Below are 20088 nucleotides of genomic sequence, written 5' to 3'. Positions count from 1 at the left end.
GTGTGGGCACAGATGGCAATGTCAAGGGTGGTCAGGTGTGTCTCTGGGAAGCACCGTGGTCTCCAAGGAGCAGCTTCCTAAGGGATTGTCAAGCATAGTTTTAACATTAGCAGCAGTTGATTTATAATCTGATTTACAACCCAACTGCTGAGTTTTCTGTGACTCCATGGAGTTCCCAGTTCACCACGTAGGACGTTCCCACCCAACTGCTGAGTTTTCTGTGACTCCATGGAGTTCCCAGTTCACCACGTAGGACGTTCCCACCACTTCTTAAGCGTTCCCACCGCTTCTTATGAGCACGTAACATAGCTACCCCATCTACACAGGCTCCGGAGATTCTGAGTCCAGGACCGCTGAACTCCTTGATACTCCCCCGCTAATATTTACAACATTCCTCACATGCATTTTCAGAGAACATCTCTCTGCAGCTTCAAAAGCTTGTCAAACGCCCGGATCTGCATAAGGAACAAGAGCTTCCAGAACCAGCACAAGCCCCGACTCGTTCTCCTGAATTGGGAACACAGGGCAGGTGCTGCCATGGGTGGTGGGGAATGGGGCTCAGGTCCAGGAAGTACCATTCCTGACTCAGGTGTTCTAAGTCGGGGACTTCCTGTTCCTGCCTCCCCGTGGATAACACTCTTTACATTACAGGAATTTGTATTTCCCATCACTGGGTTGGATGAATTGCACTTACCATGTTCTTACTTGTGGGCTCTTTCACCTTAGCTTATGTTATGATGGGTTCAGTAAGTTAATGATTAAAATTGTAGGTATCCTTCTCTGAAGATCTTAATTCTAAAGGAGTATCTTCACCTGCTGGAAATGCTGCAAAGCAATTCTATTTAAAATGTAATGAAAGAAAAAAAATGGAAACCTAAGGTACATTTCATTTTTAAAGTCTCTAATTCATACCTAAAAGTATAATGCTTTATACTGAAGATAGTTCATGATGAAGTAGTAGATATTTTTCATTTCAAAAGTGATTGCTTTTTGTATGTATATTATACTTAAAGAAAAGTTTTCTTTTTAAACCATTTCCACTATTTTTTTTCTCTGGTTGATATGATTATAGGTGATTTTTGTTGGCTTATTTTACATTTTGTTGCATTTCATAACTGCTAAGAATGAGCTGCTAAAGCTTCAATTCTTTCTCTGAATCCCACATAAAAAACTTTCTCCAAAATCAGTGATCACATAATAAGTAGTTGATAAAAGGAATATTATCCACCTGGTGCTCCAGCACAAATGCTCTTCAGACCAGAAAGGAGCTGCATTTGGAATCTGCTCCAGGACACAGTCTACCTTTCCAGAGTGTAGCTTTTAAAAGGGGGCCAAAAAACAGCACTTCTGTTGGAATTCTTTCCTCCCTCACCCTTGGTTTCCTACAGAAGAGAAAGCATGCTCCCCCATCTGAGTCTTATACTACCTTATACTACCTGCTTGCCATGTGCCATGTGCCAATAATAGTCTAAGTGGTGGCCCTACAACCACCCATGAGCTTGGTAATATCCTCCTTTTCACTGATAAGGAAGCCAAGGCTGGAAAAAGTGATTCCACTTGCCAGTAGTCATAGAACTTGATGAATTCTGAAGCTGAAATTTGCACCCAAGTACATCTGATGCCCAAGTCTATTTTCTAAACAATTTTCTCCTCTAAGATAAAGACAAGGATTTGGACCACGGAGCGATGCACACATTTTCATTTTAGAGAAAAGTTATTTTATTGAACTACTTGTTTTATGTTTTAGACCCCAGAAAATGTCAGCAGCCCTGTGGCCTCGTCATGGTATTCATCCTGTTGAATAACAATATATCTGAGTCACTTACACTTCATGGAGCAAAAACACGTGAGGAGCTCTATATGTGATTGAATGGTTTTGAAATCAAGTCACAAGCTCAGGCATGAGGATACTATATTTATTTATATTGGCGAGATTAACTGATTGTGAATGTTGTATAAGTAAAAGTGAACGGACGGACACCCCGGGGACACTATTGTTGATGAAACACCGGGGACTCATGGCTCACAAGTCTCAGAGCAGGGCGACAGGTGGAGGTGCTCTTGTTCATTCCATAAAATGGCTATTCATTTCAATGAAAAATAATTTCCCTCCATCCCCATACCTTCGGACACCTGTCCAAAGTCTGAATTTAATTTTTCTACATTCACATGTTGTCTTGCCCCTGCATAGGTGGCATTCTCATTGAGCTCTATGAGTAGAGATTCTTCTGCCCCTGACAATACACTCTGACCTTCTACAAATGCCTCAGATTCCCTTAGCAGGGATTTCTCAGTCCCTTAGAGAAAGGGCTTCCTTTGAGGATACGCTTGTGCGAGAAACCAGTTCAGAATGAGGGGGACCAGTATTCTCAGCTTCCTTTCTGAGAGCTGATGTGGATAAAAGAAAGGGTAACAGAGTGAGTGTGCACTAGACATGACGAAAACACATAAAGAGCCATTTATTTTGTATTTATTTACTGCTGGCCAAGCACTCTTCTAGGTGCTTTCCATGAATTAACTCAATCACTTTGATAGACTTAGGAGGTAGGTGTGATCGTAATCCATGTTTTATAGATGAAGAAACTGAGACACAGAGATTCTGAGCCGTCTGTTCAAGGTTGCACAGCCAGGAAGTAGGGGAGCTGGACTTAAACTTGGCTTAAATCAACCCCTTGTAACCACTACACTAAGCAGGCCATCGAGATGCGGTGGCAGAGGTGCTGATGGGGGCAAGAGTATTGCAAACACAATGTTGGGGCACAAAATACAACCTCGGAAGGTCTGATAGCAACATAATGTTTAGTATGACTGTATTAGCCAGTATTTTCTAAGATGCAAGAGGAGAAACCCAGGTCAAAATGGAATTAGCAAAAATGAGGAATGTGTTGGCCGCTGAACAGAAAATCAGGAATGAATGGATACATGGTCGCAAACGATACCATCAGGATTTGATGTTCCCTTTCCCTCACCTCCACTTCTTAGCTCTGCTTTTCCTCTGAGCTGGCTTTGCCCTTAGGGCAGCCTTCTCTACGTGGTGGCACCCAGCCAATTTGGGCTCTCAGCTACCCCTCCCGGTGGAAAGGGTCTTCTCTCTCCCAGTTGCTCCAGCAAAAGTCCCAGAATTCACTGATTTGACTGACTTGGATCACGAGCTCATTCCAGATGGACGCACCCCATCTTACCCAAGGGGATGGAATCTGCTGATTGGTCCTAAATCGTGATCCCTCCCTTGGAGTATGAGATAACCCTGTATAACCACACAGAGTGCTGGTGGGAGAAGCAACACCTCCAAGAGAAGTCAGAAGACAGCCCGGATGCTGGGTTCAAAACCCATAAAAGTCCATCACGCTGATCCCAGCTCTGTTTTATTTTAAACACATGTCCTCAGAACCATTATATTTCTCAGGAGCTGGAAGACAGGAGGCCACGTGCCTCTAAACTTAGCGCTCAAGAGCATTTTGTGCAGCGTTTGGTTGATCAGATGACTCACAGATAGCTTCTATGTGCAACATTTCAGGACCCGAGAAATCGACCAAAGTTCACTCCTTCCTGATGCTTACCTTACGGAAGCTGGTTCCACCTGTGCACTGGGACAGTATGGAAGATGGTCTTAATAGCATTATTCAGTTTAATTCTTACTTTAAGCAACTCGTGTTTATTTAAATAATTTTAACATTCACACCTGTGTCACCAAACAAAACCTTGAAATAATAAAATGCCTCTGCAATACTAGAGCATGGCAACCAGGAACCATTTGATAATTAGGTTTAGAGATGACAGTAGGAAATACTGTCCCTTTGTCTTTAGGGTGAATAAAATATATTTGTGTTTCTGATCAGGATTCTTTGTGTGAGTATCTGTGTGGGGCTCCTTCAGCTGTTAGCTGTGAAGGACCTGGTCCTGATCCTCCAGGTCTTAGTGAGGCCAACTACTTCTCATAATTGAAGTCTGAGCTCAAATGTTAGTTCCTTAGGAAGGGCTTTGCAGATAACCAAAGCACAGTAACCATACATAACCCCAATTTATCTCCATCCCATCTCCCTATTTTGTGCCTATCTGAAATTATTCTATTTCTTTGATTACACGTGTGTTGTCTGTCATGTGAGCTCCAAGAAGTCAGAGGCCTTGTCTGTGTTATCCATCATTGTATCTCCAGTGCCAGGAATGGTGCCGGGCACGTAGTAGGTGCTCAGTAACCATGTGTGGAATAACTCCACTTCCAAAGAATTCCATTCTACCTGGATAGAGTAAAAAACAAAACAAGAGACCACTGGAAACGTACGTTAAATTATTTTTTAACAGAAAAGCCCATTATTCTGGAGGAATCTCAGTGTTCATGTAAACATACAAGAGCCCAGACTATTCTATCCAAGTTGCAATGAGGTTGGACTCTGACTGTCATTTGATATCACCAAGAACTAGAATACAGGAATTTGCACAGCTGTTCTCTTTCGGTGGAAAAATCAGGTAATGAGATCTGAACGGTGAGGGCCATTTCGCATTTGCTGCTACACACAGGCTGCCTAAGTACTCTGCTAGCTAAACGGTTTTCCTCCCAAAGATAAAAGGACTCTTCTAGAGTTTCCTTGTTTTAGAATTGCTCACCTGGCCCAATTCATGAATATTGGCAAACAACTGGATATCCACTTCCATTCTTTCTGGAGTTTACTCACCCTGACGATGCAGGTACTTTCCATCGGTTCCGTTTTAAGGTGCCAATCCAGTGTGGAAGTACACGTGTAGTGGTTCAAACTCTGGCAAGACACAATCAGAGCTCAATAATCCTTCATCCAAGCCAACAGCCACAGTAAGATATGTCAAGGCAGGCTCTTGACAAACAGGAACGAAACAGAATGTACTCTGGGTCCAAAATAATTAGCAATAATAATCCTGTCATGGAATTTTCCTGATTTTCACCGTGATGGAATTAACCAAGTTACATCATGCAAGAAAGCATAGAATGGAGACCCATGTGATGATGAAATTTTTTTAAAAATTTATTTATTTGTTTTTGGCTGTGTTGGGTCTTTGTTGCAGTGCACAGGCTTTCTCTAGTTGTGGCGAGCGGGGGTTATTCTTTGTTGTGGTGCACAGGCTTCTCATTGCGGTGGCTTCTCTTGTTGTGAAGCACGGGCTCTAAGGCATGCGGGCTTCAGTGGTTGTGGCACTCGGGCTCAGTAGTTGTGGCTTGTGGGCTCTAGAGCGCAGGCTCAGTAGTTGTGGCACACGGGCTTAGTTGCTCTGCGGCATGTGGGATTTTCCTGGACCAGGGCTCGAACCCATGTCCCCTGCATTGGCAGGTGGATTCTTAACCACTGCGCCACCAGGGAAGCCCTGCTGATGTAATTTTAAAAGTTAATTATGAAACGTATATGGTACTGTTGACTTAAAAACATTATAAGCACAACATGAGAGTTATTTGGGGCAAAATGAGGGCTGCAGCCCAGGAGACAGCGTTTCAGATAGCTCTGAGAAACTGCTCCGAGGAGGTGAGGGGAGGGGCCAGGATATATAGGAGTTTTGCAACAAAGAGCAGGTAATTGGGAACATCAAAAAATTATGGTTAAATAAAGAAAACCAGATATTTCAAGTTAAGGAATTTAGTGCTTTTCTATGTATGGGAAGGTGCAAGAGTCTGGGCTCACTGAAATCATTCCTTTGATATGCACCTCAGCTATCTAGGGCCTGTATTTTCACATCCCGAGTTTCCTCAGGACTCATCGCAGGGAGTGGCTGCAGTCGGACGGCAGCTAGATGGCGGGTATTCTTTTCAGCCCTGAGTTTCCTCACGGCTCACCAGCTCACGCTGGAGGGCTGCAATCATTGGTGACTGTGACATCCTTTGTTTATTGATATGGCAGGAAATATTCCACTTATAAATATTCCATTTATCAGCACCAATGGAATTTTTCAAAATCAATGGATTTTTTTCATTAGTCAGTTTAGCTTGACTCTGGACCAGACAGTTATATCTAGATCTTCCAAAATTAATACTACTATTACTACTGCTAATAATAATAATAATAGTAACTGCTAATACTTACTATTTACCATGTAAAAAACACTATTCAAAATATTAATTCATTTAATTGATTTTCTCCATTTTTTTTTAGATGTTGGGGGTAGGAGTTTATTAATTAATTAATTAATTTTTGCTGTGTTCAGTCTTCGTTTCTGTGTGATTTTCTCCATTTTTATGTGGAGATGCTCTATTACTTTAAAGAGGGCACATCTACATACAGACCTCGATTTCCCCAGATATTTCTGAAAAAAGGAAATAAAATGTCTCTTTATATATAAGGTTTGTAATTAAACACAGGAACTGTGTTTCACCAGAACCACAGAATCAACCAAATAGAACAAGTACAGCTGTAACACGTAAGGCATTTAATCTTTGTTATTTTGCAATATCTTATTTGACAATTATTTATTGGGCACCTTGACTGATCCAAGCATAGTTATAGGTACTAAGAATACAGCAGAAGACAGACAGTCTTCCTGCCGTCAGGGACCTCCTGAAGCAAGCTAGAACTCAAGTTACAAGTAAAACTACAGTGTTATAATAACATATAAGAGCCACTATTATTATTCCCATTTTGCAGGTGAGGACAAGGTGGACCAGTTTGGTAATATGTAGCATGGTGGGTTCAAACTCAGGTCTGGCTTAAACTCTATAAGAAACAAGTTTACTCACACAAAATGGGAAATAACACTTAACTTAGCAATTGTGTGAGTAGAGATACAAAATGTCTGGCAGACACATAGTAGCTCTTCAATGAATTACAATTTGTTGGGATTTCCCTGGCGGTCCAGTGGTTAATACTGCACTTCCACTGCAGGGGGCACAGGTTCAATCCCTGGTCAGGGAACTAAGATCTCACATGCCTCATGATGTGGCCTAAATAAATAAATAGTAAAATGACTTATAAACTTGAGTGTATACCTGTGTTTTTCATCTCCTTAGAAATGAACCTGCTCTTTTAACGAAATTTTACAAAAGTTCTCTCCATGTAACTGCATTTTGGAGGCTTTAAGATACATTTTTTCATAGTATAATTTACCAAAAGGGCTGAATTCTACTCAGAAATTATCAAGCATATACAGGGGCCAAATGGACGTTTGTGAAGACAATGGTTGATTGCACTTCGGCTGATATTTCAAATATTCATCTTAACCTTCCTAAGACGTAAGTATAGTAACCCCCAATTTTATGAATGAGGAAACTAGGCTCAGAGAGGTTAAATAATTTGCCTAAGGTCACACAGCTAGTGAGTGGTAGAGCCTTGGCTTCAACCCAAGCTGTTGAAAGCCAAGCTATTCTTTTTGTCATATAGAATTGCTTCCTGTATGACACTCAAATAAAACCCTCCTGGGATTTTCCAACAGTCTCTTCCTCAGAAAACAAAGAATGTATTGATACAAATCTTTCTCTTTTCATTTGGCAATGAGGAAATCATCAATGATCAATTGCCTATTATGTGCTTATTGGATGCTGGCCAAGGTAAAAGGGGCAGCACTGTGTCATTTGCTCTAGCAGAGATAAAAAAAAAAAAAAGGAGACAATGTCTGTAATTTCAAGGATTTTTTGTGTGTGTGTCTAATCAGGCAGGAAACCCCAAGACAGATGCAACAGAGATTATGACCTTCATTATTTGAGAGCCCAAACCCTGTTAATTCTTATTAATGTTAACAATAAACATTTTAAAACTTTTACTATATGCCAAGGACTTTCAGTGCTTTGTCATCCTCGGAAAAACCCTACTGGGTAGGTCCTCTCATTATCAGCACTTTGAGATGAGCTACCTGAGCCTGACAGAGATAAAAGTAAATTATCGCTGGTTGATCCGGCTCCTAAGTGGCTGAGCTGGGATTTGAACTCACCAGCATTTCTTTGCTAGTCTTCCTCTGGCTTTATTCAATTATACAGTTTCCTGAGTCGAAACTACAGTATTAAGTTGAACACTCGGTATAACAACTGAGACATCTATGTTGCCTCTCTTGTATGTAGTTTGCAAAAATCATGGCATACAATACAGTAATATTGTAGGTAATATTCACCGAGCATTTTACTGTGCTAAGAACTATAGATGTATTATTCTCACAGCAACCCCACGAGATTGGCTATTTTTATTACTCTTATTTCCAGGAGACTTGACCTTTACCGTGTGGTTGGTTCTAATACCATCCGTTCGACAGATGTGGAAAGTAAGTCCTTCAAGCTTCCACAATCAGTAAGTGGATATACAACACACCCGCTAGTTTAGCCAAAGCTCTGAAGCACAAAACTATGTATTAACATTTGATATATTTGAGAGAGTGCTGTGTTTCTCAGCACAGAGAAATCAGCCGTTGCCCTCTTCGGGACCCTCAACCTCACCCTCATCACACAAGCTCACACAAATGCGCATGTGCATGCACACACACAAACACACACACACACACACAGAATTTTGTCATCTGCGGTCACTTGGTGTGAGGGCTGGAGTATAATTATCCATTCAGGACTCGGTAAGATTTCCCGGAACAAAACAGAGGGCCTGGGCCTGTCTTGGTAATGATGGTGGGCCTGTACCAGGCGCTTCAAGATCTCTCATTAGTAATTCCCAGCAACATCCCTATGGGGATGACTCACAGGGGCTCAAGCGACAGAGGAGGCCAAGGGAGGGAGAGTGAGTGTCTGGGAAGGGGCTCAAAGTAGTCATTTTGTATTCAGCTGCACCTCATCAAAGACGGGTATGTGTTGATGTCAACCAAGTTTTAAAGAACCAGCACTGCTTTCTTCTGCAATCCGGGACTTTCTCCACTGGACATGAAAAAACAATTTCTCTGAAATAGGAATTTTCTTGCTGGCTATTATGAGACTAACGACTGCCTGCACTTCTAAGTATCTATTTGGAGTTTATAAAGCAAAACGATGCTAAACTCATGTGAAAACCTAGCAAATCTGAAATTATTTTCCTTTCTGCTTAAGCACACCTGCAGAGAGAGAAAGAAAAGAAAACACAGCGGGGGTGGGGGTGGGGTGGGGGGTGGGCAGATAACTCAACAGCTGACATAACAATAGGATTCAGCATTTCTTGAGCACTTACTATGTGTCAAGCACCCTGCCAGAAGAAAGGCACACAGTGGTGAACTGAATGCTTCTTCTGTTTGGGGCTTTTTATTTATTTATTTTACCATCATTGAGGCGTAAAACAACATTTGCACCACACAGCTCCACATATACTGATCCCACCCACATCTGTTTTGGAGATATTCCCATTTAAGAAACATTTCCAATATTCTGAGATATTCCTGGTTTAAGAAAGGGTGATGTAATATAGCATGTTGTATATGAAGGTACATAGTAAAGGCCAAAATCAGAAAATCTGGGTCTGACTTCCACATAACACTATGATAAGGTCTGTGACACAGGGCAAATTATAGAACGCTCTAAATTTTAACTTTATTTATTCATTTATTTTTTTGCCATTGGGCTGAAATGGGAAATTCTATGAAAAATGTCTAGCTTAGTGCCTGGCTTATCATAAGCCCTAGAAAGCTTTACATTTGTACACTAAGTAACATATGGTATATATAATATAGTGTCTATTACATATAGTATATATTCTATAGCATATGCTATAGGATATGTACTATATAGTGTATATATAGATATATTACATATAGTGTATATTCTATAGCATATGCTATAGAATATGTACTATATAGTGTATATAGATATCTATATAGCTATAATACATTATGTATGAATTATATAAATATATAACTATTACTTTTATTAACATTAACAGCCATTAACGTTTAATCAAGACAAATCTGAAATGACAGAGTTCAAGCTCAAGTCGGCCTGCAAAAGGTTTTCAAAAACTAGCTAAAAGTTTACAATAAACTTACGAGAGAAGGATTTGACACCAGGGTCAAAATGACGCAGTCACGTGACTGAAAACCCTCAGAGGAAACAGAACTTCCCTCACCTCCTCCTTGGCTGGCGGTCGTTTTTGTACTGGATCAGAACGAAAGAATACGAACCACTTCAAAACAATCAGCAAAGTCTCCAACTTCTCTTCCTTGGTTAGTACAGAGAGTTCTACCCTTGCCAGCCACGAGGACCCTAGGAAGTGTGTGTGTGTGTGTGTGTGTGTATGGTGTGTTCCCTCCCGCGCTTGCTTAAGATGGACTTTGTAGGGATGGATGGGGATGGTAGGGGCCGCGGTTCGAAGGTGCAGGTGCCTAGCTTTTGCACAAGGTGGTCGGTGTCCAAATGGAGGGAGGGGCAGATGCCCAGTCTCAACCACGAGCCCTGCTTTTGCCTCTCATTTCATAACCAGCTAAAATGGCAACATCAGGTGGAGTACTGACGGTGGACTACGTTGTAGGCGCTTTACCTGCACTCACTCATTACATCTTCATAACAACCAAAATGGAGCAGCTAGGGAGAAAACTCTCCAAATTCAGCGGCTCCTCCTTGCCCAAGTTAAGACCCTAAGGTGAAATCCCCTCTTCGGGTGCCTTTCACTAAGACTCAAACCCTCCCCACCTTGGGAGGTGCAGAAAGCCAACCTTCCTCCAAAAACACTTCCGTCCAGGCTGGCAAAAAAACTGGTTTCGGGCAACGCGCGGGCTCTCGGGCTCCGGCAGGCGCCGGCAGCCTCCTCGGGGCGATACTCCGAGACCTCGCCAGCGCGGTGGCGCGATTGTGCAAGCGCGAGGCTGCAGTTCCCGGCCGCCGGGGGAGGGCGGGGAGGCGCGCTCGGCGCACGTCCGGTGAACTCCAGTGAGCGTGCCTTCCCTGGGGGATTATCTCCAGGGTGGAGTCCGCGGCGTTCCCGCCCGGAGAGCCGCGCTCCGGTCACCCGAGGCCCGGCGCCCTCGCTCACCTCGCTGACTCCATCCTACTTCCATGCACCACCCCCAACCCCGGGTCCCGCGTCCCTCCGGGCCTGGCCAGCCGTAACCCACTCCGCCCCACTTAGCGTGCTCATTGGCCACCCAGGGCCTGCCCTGTCTCCATAAATACATGGTCCCCGGGCATGGAGCATGGAGAGGGACAGGAGGAAAGCGCAGCGCCAGCAGCATCTCTTCTACCTTCCTAGACACCTCCACTTCGCTACTCCAGAGCTGGAAGTCAGACTTGCAACCAGCAGGCGGACTCACGTCCTTTCCTTTGCTCTTCCAAGAGCCACCCAACTCCCGGCTGCGCTCCTCCAGCCCCTGCGGCCAGCGCTAGGCGGGCATCCGCTCCCTGAGGCTGCCGCGCGGTGCAGCGTCGAGCATCCTCGCCGAGCTCCTTTCTGCTCTCTGTCCGTCTTCCGCCCTCTCCATCACACCTGCTGCCCCTCTTTGCCTCTCTTGCGCAGAATCGTCAAGGCCCCAGCTCTCGCCGGCGCCTCTTTAGCCACCTCGCCCTTCCCAGCCCCCGCACATTCCCAAGCGCCCGGTCTCCCCCGCTGCCATGAGCTCCCCCATCGGCAAGAGCCGCTCCCTTGCCGCCTTCCTACAGGAGCTGCGCAGCCTGGGGCAGCCCCCCAGACCCGTGACATCTACGGCGTGCGCGCCCCGTCGGCCGCGGGAGGTGCCCCTCTGCCCCATGATGGAACAGGGCGAGGCGCAAGACGCGGCCGCCCTGCCCGGTCCCACCAAGTGGCCACTGCTGGGCAGTCTGCTGGAGATTCTCTGGAAAGGAGGGCTCAAGAAACAGCACGACACGCTGGTAAATGCCTCGTCGCGCCCCCAGTTCCCGTTCTGCTCCCCGCCTTGCTCTCCAAACCCTCCCCGAGGCGCGCGGTTCGGGCGCACGGTGCGCTCGGTTGTGTGTCCAGGCTGCAGCGGGCCCCGGTCCCCGAGAGGAAGGAGGCGGGGAGGAGGGAGAAGCGCTCTTGGGATTCTGCAGCGGTTGCGCGCTTACTTCGCACCCTGCCCGGCCCGCTGCAGGCGGAGTACCACGAGAAATATGGCAAGATTTTCCGCATGAAGTTGGGTTCCTTCGACTCGGTGCACTTGGGCTCGCCGTGTCTGCTGGAAGCGCTCTACCGCACGGAGAGCGCGTACCCCCAGCGTCTGGAGATCAAACCGTGGAAGGCCTATCGCGACTATCGCGAGGAGGGCTACGGACTGCTGATCTTGTGAGTCCGGGAAGCAGGATGGGGTTCGGCGGCTGGAAATTGGGAAGGGACGGGAATGAGGGTTCCTTGGGGTTGGACCCTTCTAATGCAGGGAGAACACGGAAGCCCGTACCTGCTGCGGTCACGGGCTCTTGCGTGGACTAGAGTGGGTGGAGGGACGTCTGGGCTGAGTACGCAACACTTGTGTTCTTTCTGGCAAGGGGGCTGGGCCAGGCCTTTCCGTCAAAGAAATGTCAAAAAAAAGGTTACGCGAATTATGATGTTTGGACTCTTGGGTGGAATGAGATTGTCAAGTTAGCATGCCAAGGCAAACATGTTATACAAACAAAATTATCCCTTAAAATTCTGCGACCCGCCCCTCTCCCCCCTTGGTAGCTCAAACGCCAGAAGTTAACTCCTTTTGCTTTGACAATGACCTTCCTTTGTAAAGGAAACTGTGGGAATTAGGAGATAGACCTACTTGGCAAGCTGGCATGGAGGGGTGTGGAGGTTGCATTTTAGAGAGAAATACTCTAATGTGATATGATTCCTCAGCTTTGACATTGTTAGCATTTAATACGTTAGCACTTTTTTTACCCCCAATGCCTAATAGTCGTATTTTTCAGGATATATATAATTACTGGATTTATTTATTTACGGCTACATTGGGTCTTCGTTGCTGCGCTGCGGCTTTTTCTAGGTGTGGCTAGCGGGCTCGCCAGCTCTGGAGCGTAGGCTCAGTAGTTGTGGAGCACGGGCTTAGTTGCTCTGCAGCATGTGGGATCTTCTGGGACCAGGGATCGAACCCGTGTCCCTTGCATTGGCAGGCAGATTCTTAACCACTGAGCCACCAGGGAAGTCCCTAATTACTGGAATTAAAAACGGTATTAATGCATGATGCATCACAGGCAGCGTGGTCATCTATAGAGCAAGTGCAAAAGGGTTCATGATGAGAACAGGCTTTTTACAGCTCCGGTGAATCTCTCACTGTTATTTGAAGGCAATGGCAAAATTCTAAATTCGAGGTGTTCTGTGAATGTGTCTTTCAACCCAATTGAAAGAAGACAAGATTTTTTTCCTCAAACAGATCTGAGTTGCTGGTGAAGTGGGTGTTCACGTGCCCATGCTTACTGCTGGAAACAGGCCACTGGCCTCCCAGTTCAACCCCAGCGAGGGCACAGCAAAAGTTCTGAACCCAAATATGTGGACTTCATCTTTCTGTGCAATCTTTGGCTCAAGGGAAAAGTGATTATTCATCGTATTGTCAAACCAGCCCCGAATATTCCAATACTAATTATTCTCTGGCTGTTTCTTGGCACGATTCTGTGTTCATTTGGTTATATAGTTTATGAAGTCAGGGAACTGGAGGTGTCTCTGCTTCTTCGTTCTTTTCCTTTCCATTTGCTCTAAATATAATTCTGCTTCTCCCCCAGGGAAGGAGAAGACTGGCAGAGGGTCAGGAGTGCCTTTCAAAAGAAACTAATGAAACCAGTGGAAATTATGAAGCTGGACAACAAAATCAATGAGGTTTGCAGGACGGGGTTCGCTTTCCTGGTTCTCCTGGGGGTGGAGGGATTTAGTGGAGCTTCAAGCCATAGCTACAAAGTGCAGAAGAAAAGGCAGGCAATTTGGATGATTCAGGAGTCTTCCTTTTCTCCTCATTCCTCTCCACATCCTCCTTCCTTATTCCCCCCTCCTTCACTCCCTTTTAAAGTAGTATTACGATAAGGGAGCAGTTACGAGCATAGACTTTGACATTCTACAGTCCTGGTTTTGAACGTCACCCCACCCCCACCAGCTATGTAACCTGACTGTACCATTTAACTTGCTCACTTTCCCAGTCTATAAACTGGGAGTAACAATTCCCACTCCATAGGTTTACTGTGAGGATTAAATGAGATAACACTATACACTTCCTAGGTAGTGACAGCTGAGCTGGGTTTTTTAGGATGAGCAGGAGTCTGCAAGCCAGAGAAGGTGGGAAAAGGCATTCAGGCAGAGAGCATAGCCTGCTGCAAATATGGAGGCATGAGATGGTGTGTTCAGAGAACAGTACATTTAGTGCAGCTGAAGTGAAGCTTTCTCTGAAATGATGCTGGGCAGAGGGCAGGTCTTTACAATATTTTTGTGCCATGCTGAGGTTTTTAGATGTTATCCTTTAGCCAGCAGGGGCCCAAAGGGGGAATTTAAACATGTAGAGGATTCTTTTTACTCCTGTTCACTCTCAGTATTTATTTTGAACTGGACCCACATAGGATCATGTAGGTGAAAGATTGCAAATTCAGAAGCTTCCAAGGGCCAGGTGATTAATATCAATGTATAAGACAGGCCCAATAGGGATTTTAGCAAGCAGAATAGTGCATGCCCTTTCTAGAGGGGACAGCTGCCCCAGCTCTGGCAAATGCCTGCCACATGGAAATGTAGACCCAGTGTCACCAGATCTAGTAATTATTATTATTTTTTGATGACTAATGGAAAATTCATATGTTCATGTGAAATCTCTGGATTTTTTGATGGTAACTAATTCAAAGTACTTTTTAACATGCTATGTGGACAAACTAAACATGCCCATTAGTTGCACCTGTGGATTTTGTGGTCACATATACCCTATTTCAGACCCCAGCAGAGCCACTTTTATGTGTCCAAGGGAGAGTGGCTTAGCTACTCTCTAAGCCTCAGTTTTCTCATCTGTTACCTAGGAAATGGGAGTAATGACAGTACTTTCTACCTCATGAGGTTATTTGAGGATCAGCTAAGGTAATACACTTTGTACCATGCCTCATTCTATACAAGCCTCATTAAATGCAAAGCATTAGTCGTCTAAAACCCTGATTGTAGAAACGGGCCTCTAGGGGCTGTATAGGACCTGTCCAAGGTGACAGAGCTGTTTGGTAAAGGCGCTGCGTCCAGAACTTACAGTTCCCTGGCTCTAAGTTTAACATGCTTCATACAACACCAACCAGTAAGGAGACGTTTGCCTGCCCAGCTATGGAAGTGGCAAACCTCAGGGTAGCCAGAGTCCTTGAGACGTTGTCCCCACAGAGACACTGGGCTGATTCCTCCTTTGTGGTTTATTCTCCATTCTGATTAGAAGAAATGTTTTCCTTTTCTTAAATTTAGATCAAAAGCTGAAACCTAAGCTTCAGGGACGCTGCAGGGAAAGCTCAGGAAATAACCCAGGACAAGGGTGTTGGGGCAGAAGATGAACTGCCAAGGAGAATATATAATTAGTGATGATTCAGAATGAGTAACATTATGGGCAGTGAATATACAAGGTAGCAAAACCTGAAGCTAACTTACTGAACTTGAAACTTTTGTTTTCCTCCAGTGACTGAAATGTGTCTTTGGTGATTTCTTTCTGTTAAGGTCTTGGCTGATTTTACAGGTAGAATAAGTGAGCTCTGTGATGAGCAAGGCTGCATTGAAGACTTGTACAGCGAGCTGAACAAATGGTCATTTGAAAGTAAGTTTTCTTCACGTCTTGTTCATTTGATTTTGCAAGTGATTTTGAGGACAGACATGGCCCTGTGGACAACTCTTCTGTAATCATACACTATTGCTGAGTAGGAAAGGCCATAACAGCCCTCTTAATGCTTTCAGGAGTTTAGGTGATGCTCTACCCTCTGGACTGTTTATGTAGTCATTCAACAAACATTTCTACAACACCTGCTATGTGCCAGGCACTGTACTAGGGACACAGCAGTGAACAAAACAGGCAACATCCTTGTTCACATGGAGCTCAGATTTTAGTAGGGATGACAATCAATAGTAAATATATTTTAATATATACTCTGCCAAGGAGTAAGGGAGTCAAGAAAGAATGTAGGTTCCTAGGTGAGGCAAGTCTGCTTGGTAAGGAGACATTTGAGGTGAGACCTAAAGGAAGGCAAGGAGCAAGCCACTGGGGTATCTGTGGGAAGCCTGTTGGGACAGTGGAGACAGGAGGTGCAAATGTCCTGGGGTGAAAGTATGAATAATGTCTTTGGGGAACTTTGAGGATGCTGGTGTGAGTGGATTATGGGGGGAGGGGAAAGAGGAGCTGAGAAAGATTAAGCTGGGGCCTGAAAGTCCCTGCAAGAACATTTACTTTGAGTCCAATGTTGAGCCATGGAAAGTTCTGAACAGAAGGGAGCATGGTCACTTTTCAAGGACCACGCTGGGAATAAAAGCAAAGCCCTGCCTTGACGTGCTCGCTGCCCAGTCGATATGCGGGCAGGGGAACGAGGCAGTAGCAGTAGAATGCGGAGCACTTGACTGAGGGGGTTCAAGGCTGGGGGAGAATCCTAGTGGCTGCGTCAGCTGAGCATGGTCAGGGATGCTTCACAGGGGTGGTACCATCTCAGCCTAGGCCTGGGGGATAAGCAGGAGTTTCCCAGGTGAAAGTGAAGGAAGATGGAATGTTCCAGGCTGAAGGAACAGAGAGTGTTGCGTTGAGGAGAAAGAAGGGTGTTCTGAGTAACTGGAGCATGTCCAGCAAGGGACGAGGATGTCCAGGGCAGAGGATAGGAGGAAGCAGCGGCCAGCCCATGTCAGTCCTGTAAACCAGGGATGGGCATTTGGCTTTGAGCCCAGAGTCCCTGGGAGCGATAGGAGAGTGATTTTAGCAGGAAGGTGCCAAGGTCCGATTTGCCGGAAGGATCACTCTTGACTGCTAACGTGAAGGATTGGAGAGGGTGCCCCGGGACAGAGGCTTTTGTCCTGACCTGTCTCCCCCATCAGATAGACCTCGTTGTAAAGTTACAGACTGTCATCTTAGCACATGAGAAAGCCCCATGCCAATAAGAAATCCACAGAAGGTGTTAAGGGAAAGAGGGAATGATTATAGAGGAGAAAAGAAGAGTACGCTTTGGAAATCGTCCACTGGAAATACCCAGATTAAGGAGTATCAAATGCATTTCTTTGCAAGTCAAAGAAAACCTGACCATGGTGGTTGACAAATTATTGTCCACCATTATGAGAAGTCCTGAGGAAGCCAGTCCACAGCTGGCACTCAGTGATGTCCCCGGGACCCAAGTCTGTTCTGTCTTCCTTCTCATCTATCCTGAGCTAGTTGGCTTCTTGCAGAATGGCTCCTGCCCCTCCTGGCCTCACCCCTGCATTCTAGCAAAAGCAAGAAGGAAAGAGGGAAGAGCTAAACCAGCTGTGCTTTCCCCTTTATCAAGAAAGCAAAAGTGTCTCCCTTGAATCTCATTGGCCAGACCTGGGTCATGTGACTGCTTTGGCTGCTACAGGAAGCCTGGGAAATCAGGGAACAGAATTGTCTTAGATCAATCCTGACTTATTGCCTGAGGACTGATACATTGACAGCCTAAATAAAATCGGGGTTCTCTTAGGGAAGAAATGGGCAAGAATGAGTATGGAGTAGGTCATTAACAATGGCTGCTACACATGATATCAAGGGTAAACTCTGAGAAGATCAAGACGTTACAGGAGAGATTCACTCATGTACAAAAATGGCTGCATCTTCACAGTGGCTTTTCCGATCAGGAGGTTCTGCAGGGGATGAGTCATTGGACCTGGAAATAATTCTAGAAAGAGAGGAGAGTAATCAGGCCCCTTTCTCTCAGAGAATTTGCTTTTCCTCTGTTCTTCGAAAAGATCTTTTTTTTTTTTTTTTGCTGTACGCGGGCCTCTCACTGTTGTGGCCTCTCCCGTTGCGGAGCACAGGCTCCGGACGCGCAGGCTCAGCGGCCATGGCTCACGGGCCCAGCCTCTCCGCGGCATGTGGGACCTTCCCGGACCGGGGCACGAACCCGTGTCCCCTGCATCGGCAGGCGGACTCTCAACCACTGCGCCACCAGGGAAGCCCAAGACCTCACTTTTATGGGAGACAGAATTGAGCCTTTGGTAGCCAGCTAATCATGGATGCCAGTGTCGTTGTGAATGGGTAACAGTGTTGATTATTTTAAATAACAGGCATCTGCCTTGTGCTATATGAGAAGAGATTTGGGCTCCTTCAGAAGAATGCAGGCGATGAAGCTTTGCACTTCATCATGGCCATCAAAACAGTAAGCATCTCCTGGGTAGAGAACCTTTCCTTATAAAACGTTTACAGAACCTAACAAATGTGCATCACAGTGTTTCCCAAGAGTGGCATCCACACATATTTGATTACAGCAGTTAAGTGTTCATTTTAATATGTGTTGCATATTTTCATGAATGAACGTACATAGACGTACATATAATAAAAAAAGGCACATTCAGTCGTTGTCAGGCAAGGTGAAAGTAGGTATTTCAGTTAAAGGTCAGTTGATTAAAATACTAGTGCAAAGAGTCTGAAAATTTTCAGATTAAAATTTGGGGGATTGTTTAGGTTGTATGTAGAGACAGTAGACCCTGTGAAACTGGTTTTAGGAATGGCTGAAGTTTGGAAATTATTGGAAATGGAAATGGATATGAGATTTGTATCCTTCTTTTTTTATGTTTAGGTCATAAGATCAATTTTTTTATGAAACACATCCAGTGGAAAAGCATCCCAAAGATGATTTTCATACGTCCCTGGAGGGTGGGGCCGGGGACTGTGCTGAGAGCCCTGAGGCATCCTTGGAATTCCGGCCTTTAGGGGAGCAAAGGGTGCAGTTGTTTAGAACACTTCTCTCAAGGAGTGCAAGTTGTCTTTGAGAGAAAGAGAAACGGGGGTGAAAAGGCATTTGTGTTCCCCACAGATGATGAGCACATTTGGGAGAATGATGGTCACGCCGGTCGAGCTGCACAAGAGCCTCAACACCAAGGTCTGGCAGGCGCACACTCTGGCCTGGGACACCATTTTCAAATCGGGTAACGTGGCCACATGTACCCAGCAACCCTGTCTCCGGAGCTGCTGCCAGAAGGTCTGGATGATCTTGGCCTCAGCACCCCATCCTTTGATGGAGTTGCTCCTCCGGATTCTTTTGGGCTTTGCAAACTCATGAATTTGGGGATCGCCCTGGTACAGATGAATTCTAGGAAAAGGCAGGAGGTAGTTTTCTGTAGTCTTCTTTGGGAACTAGGAGTGGTTAAAAACAAGAGCTTTGGAGTCAAAGATTCCTGGGTTCAAGTCCCAGCTCTGTCATTGGGTGTGGTGGCTTGGCCAAATGCACTCTTTTTCATTCTCAGTTGTCTCGCCTCTAAAATGGGTTAATAGTGGTAGTAGTAGTAGTAGTAGTATGTACCTCAGTACAACTGTTTTCAGTTCTAATATAGATAACTTAAAACCTGGCATATGATGTAGTGGGAACTGTCACTATTTCCTGCCAAGAAAATATGTAATATAATTTCTGCAACACCTAAAAAAAACAAAACCTGGCACAGTCCAATATCTCAATGGATCAGAGCTATTTCTGCTACAGGATGAAGGGAATATTTGGTGCTAAGTATTGTTCTGAGTATACACACACACACTCATTTAATTCTCACAGAAACCCTGTAAAGTAGGGTTTTCTATTAGGCCTGAGTGATAGAACTGAGACACAAAATTAAGTAACTTTATCAAGATTGCATGCTGGGTAATGGCAAAACCAGGGTTGAAGCCAGGCAGAAGATCCAACTCTAACCGCTGTGCCATTTATTGTCATCATTTTTACCATCATCACCATGATTATTATTATGGTGGTGGCTTGTATGATGGATTGAGGTGAGGGAGGTGCATGCCTAGAATGTACTTGACAAACATCACCATTACTGTCAGCATGCATGGGCACTGCACGTGTGTGTGTATGTGTGTGTTTATGTTTGGTAACAATGGTGGAGGGTTTCTCCTCTCCTCTGCTGCCAGAATTTGGGAGCCAGATCCCACTGTGCCTGTATCAGTGACCATATCTGCTAGATGCTTGGATATGGGACCAAGTTCTGATTCTGAGAATGGACCCACATGCCACCTCTGTCTCATGATGACCTCCCTCTCCCAAGCTCTAACCTCTTCCTACTCAAAACGTGACTGCAGACCCAGCAACAGCATCCCCTGATAGCTTGTTAGAAATCAGACTTCCAGGCCCACCCCAGACTC

At 45.1% G+C, this 20088-nt stretch overlaps 1 protein-coding gene across 1 annotated transcript in view; it reads left to right on the top strand.

Annotated features, from left to right (window-relative positions):
- Nucleotides 1-11455: 11455 nt before the first annotated feature.
- Nucleotides 11456-20088, top strand: part of CYP24A1 (cytochrome P450 family 24 subfamily A member 1) — a 15476-nt gene continuing 6843 nt past the window's right edge. The window contains exons 1-6 of the mRNA XM_060285334.1: nucleotides 11456-11713; nucleotides 11935-12125; nucleotides 13538-13631; nucleotides 15471-15567; nucleotides 18021-18112; nucleotides 18770-18934. Coding sequence (XP_060141317.1) covers nucleotides 11456-11713; nucleotides 11935-12125; nucleotides 13538-13631; nucleotides 15471-15567; nucleotides 18021-18112; nucleotides 18770-18934 — 897 coding nt within the window. The remainder of the gene's footprint in view (nucleotides 11714-11934; nucleotides 12126-13537; nucleotides 13632-15470; nucleotides 15568-18020; nucleotides 18113-18769; nucleotides 18935-20088) is intronic.

This window comes from Globicephala melas, chromosome 15 (genome assembly GCF_963455315.2).
Source record: "Globicephala melas chromosome 15, mGloMel1.2, whole genome shotgun sequence".
Lineage (NCBI taxonomy): Eukaryota > Metazoa > Chordata > Mammalia > Artiodactyla > Delphinidae > Globicephala > Globicephala melas.
The sequence above is the reverse complement of the archived record's forward strand: the minus strand, read 5'-3'. Positions and strand labels throughout refer to the sequence as shown.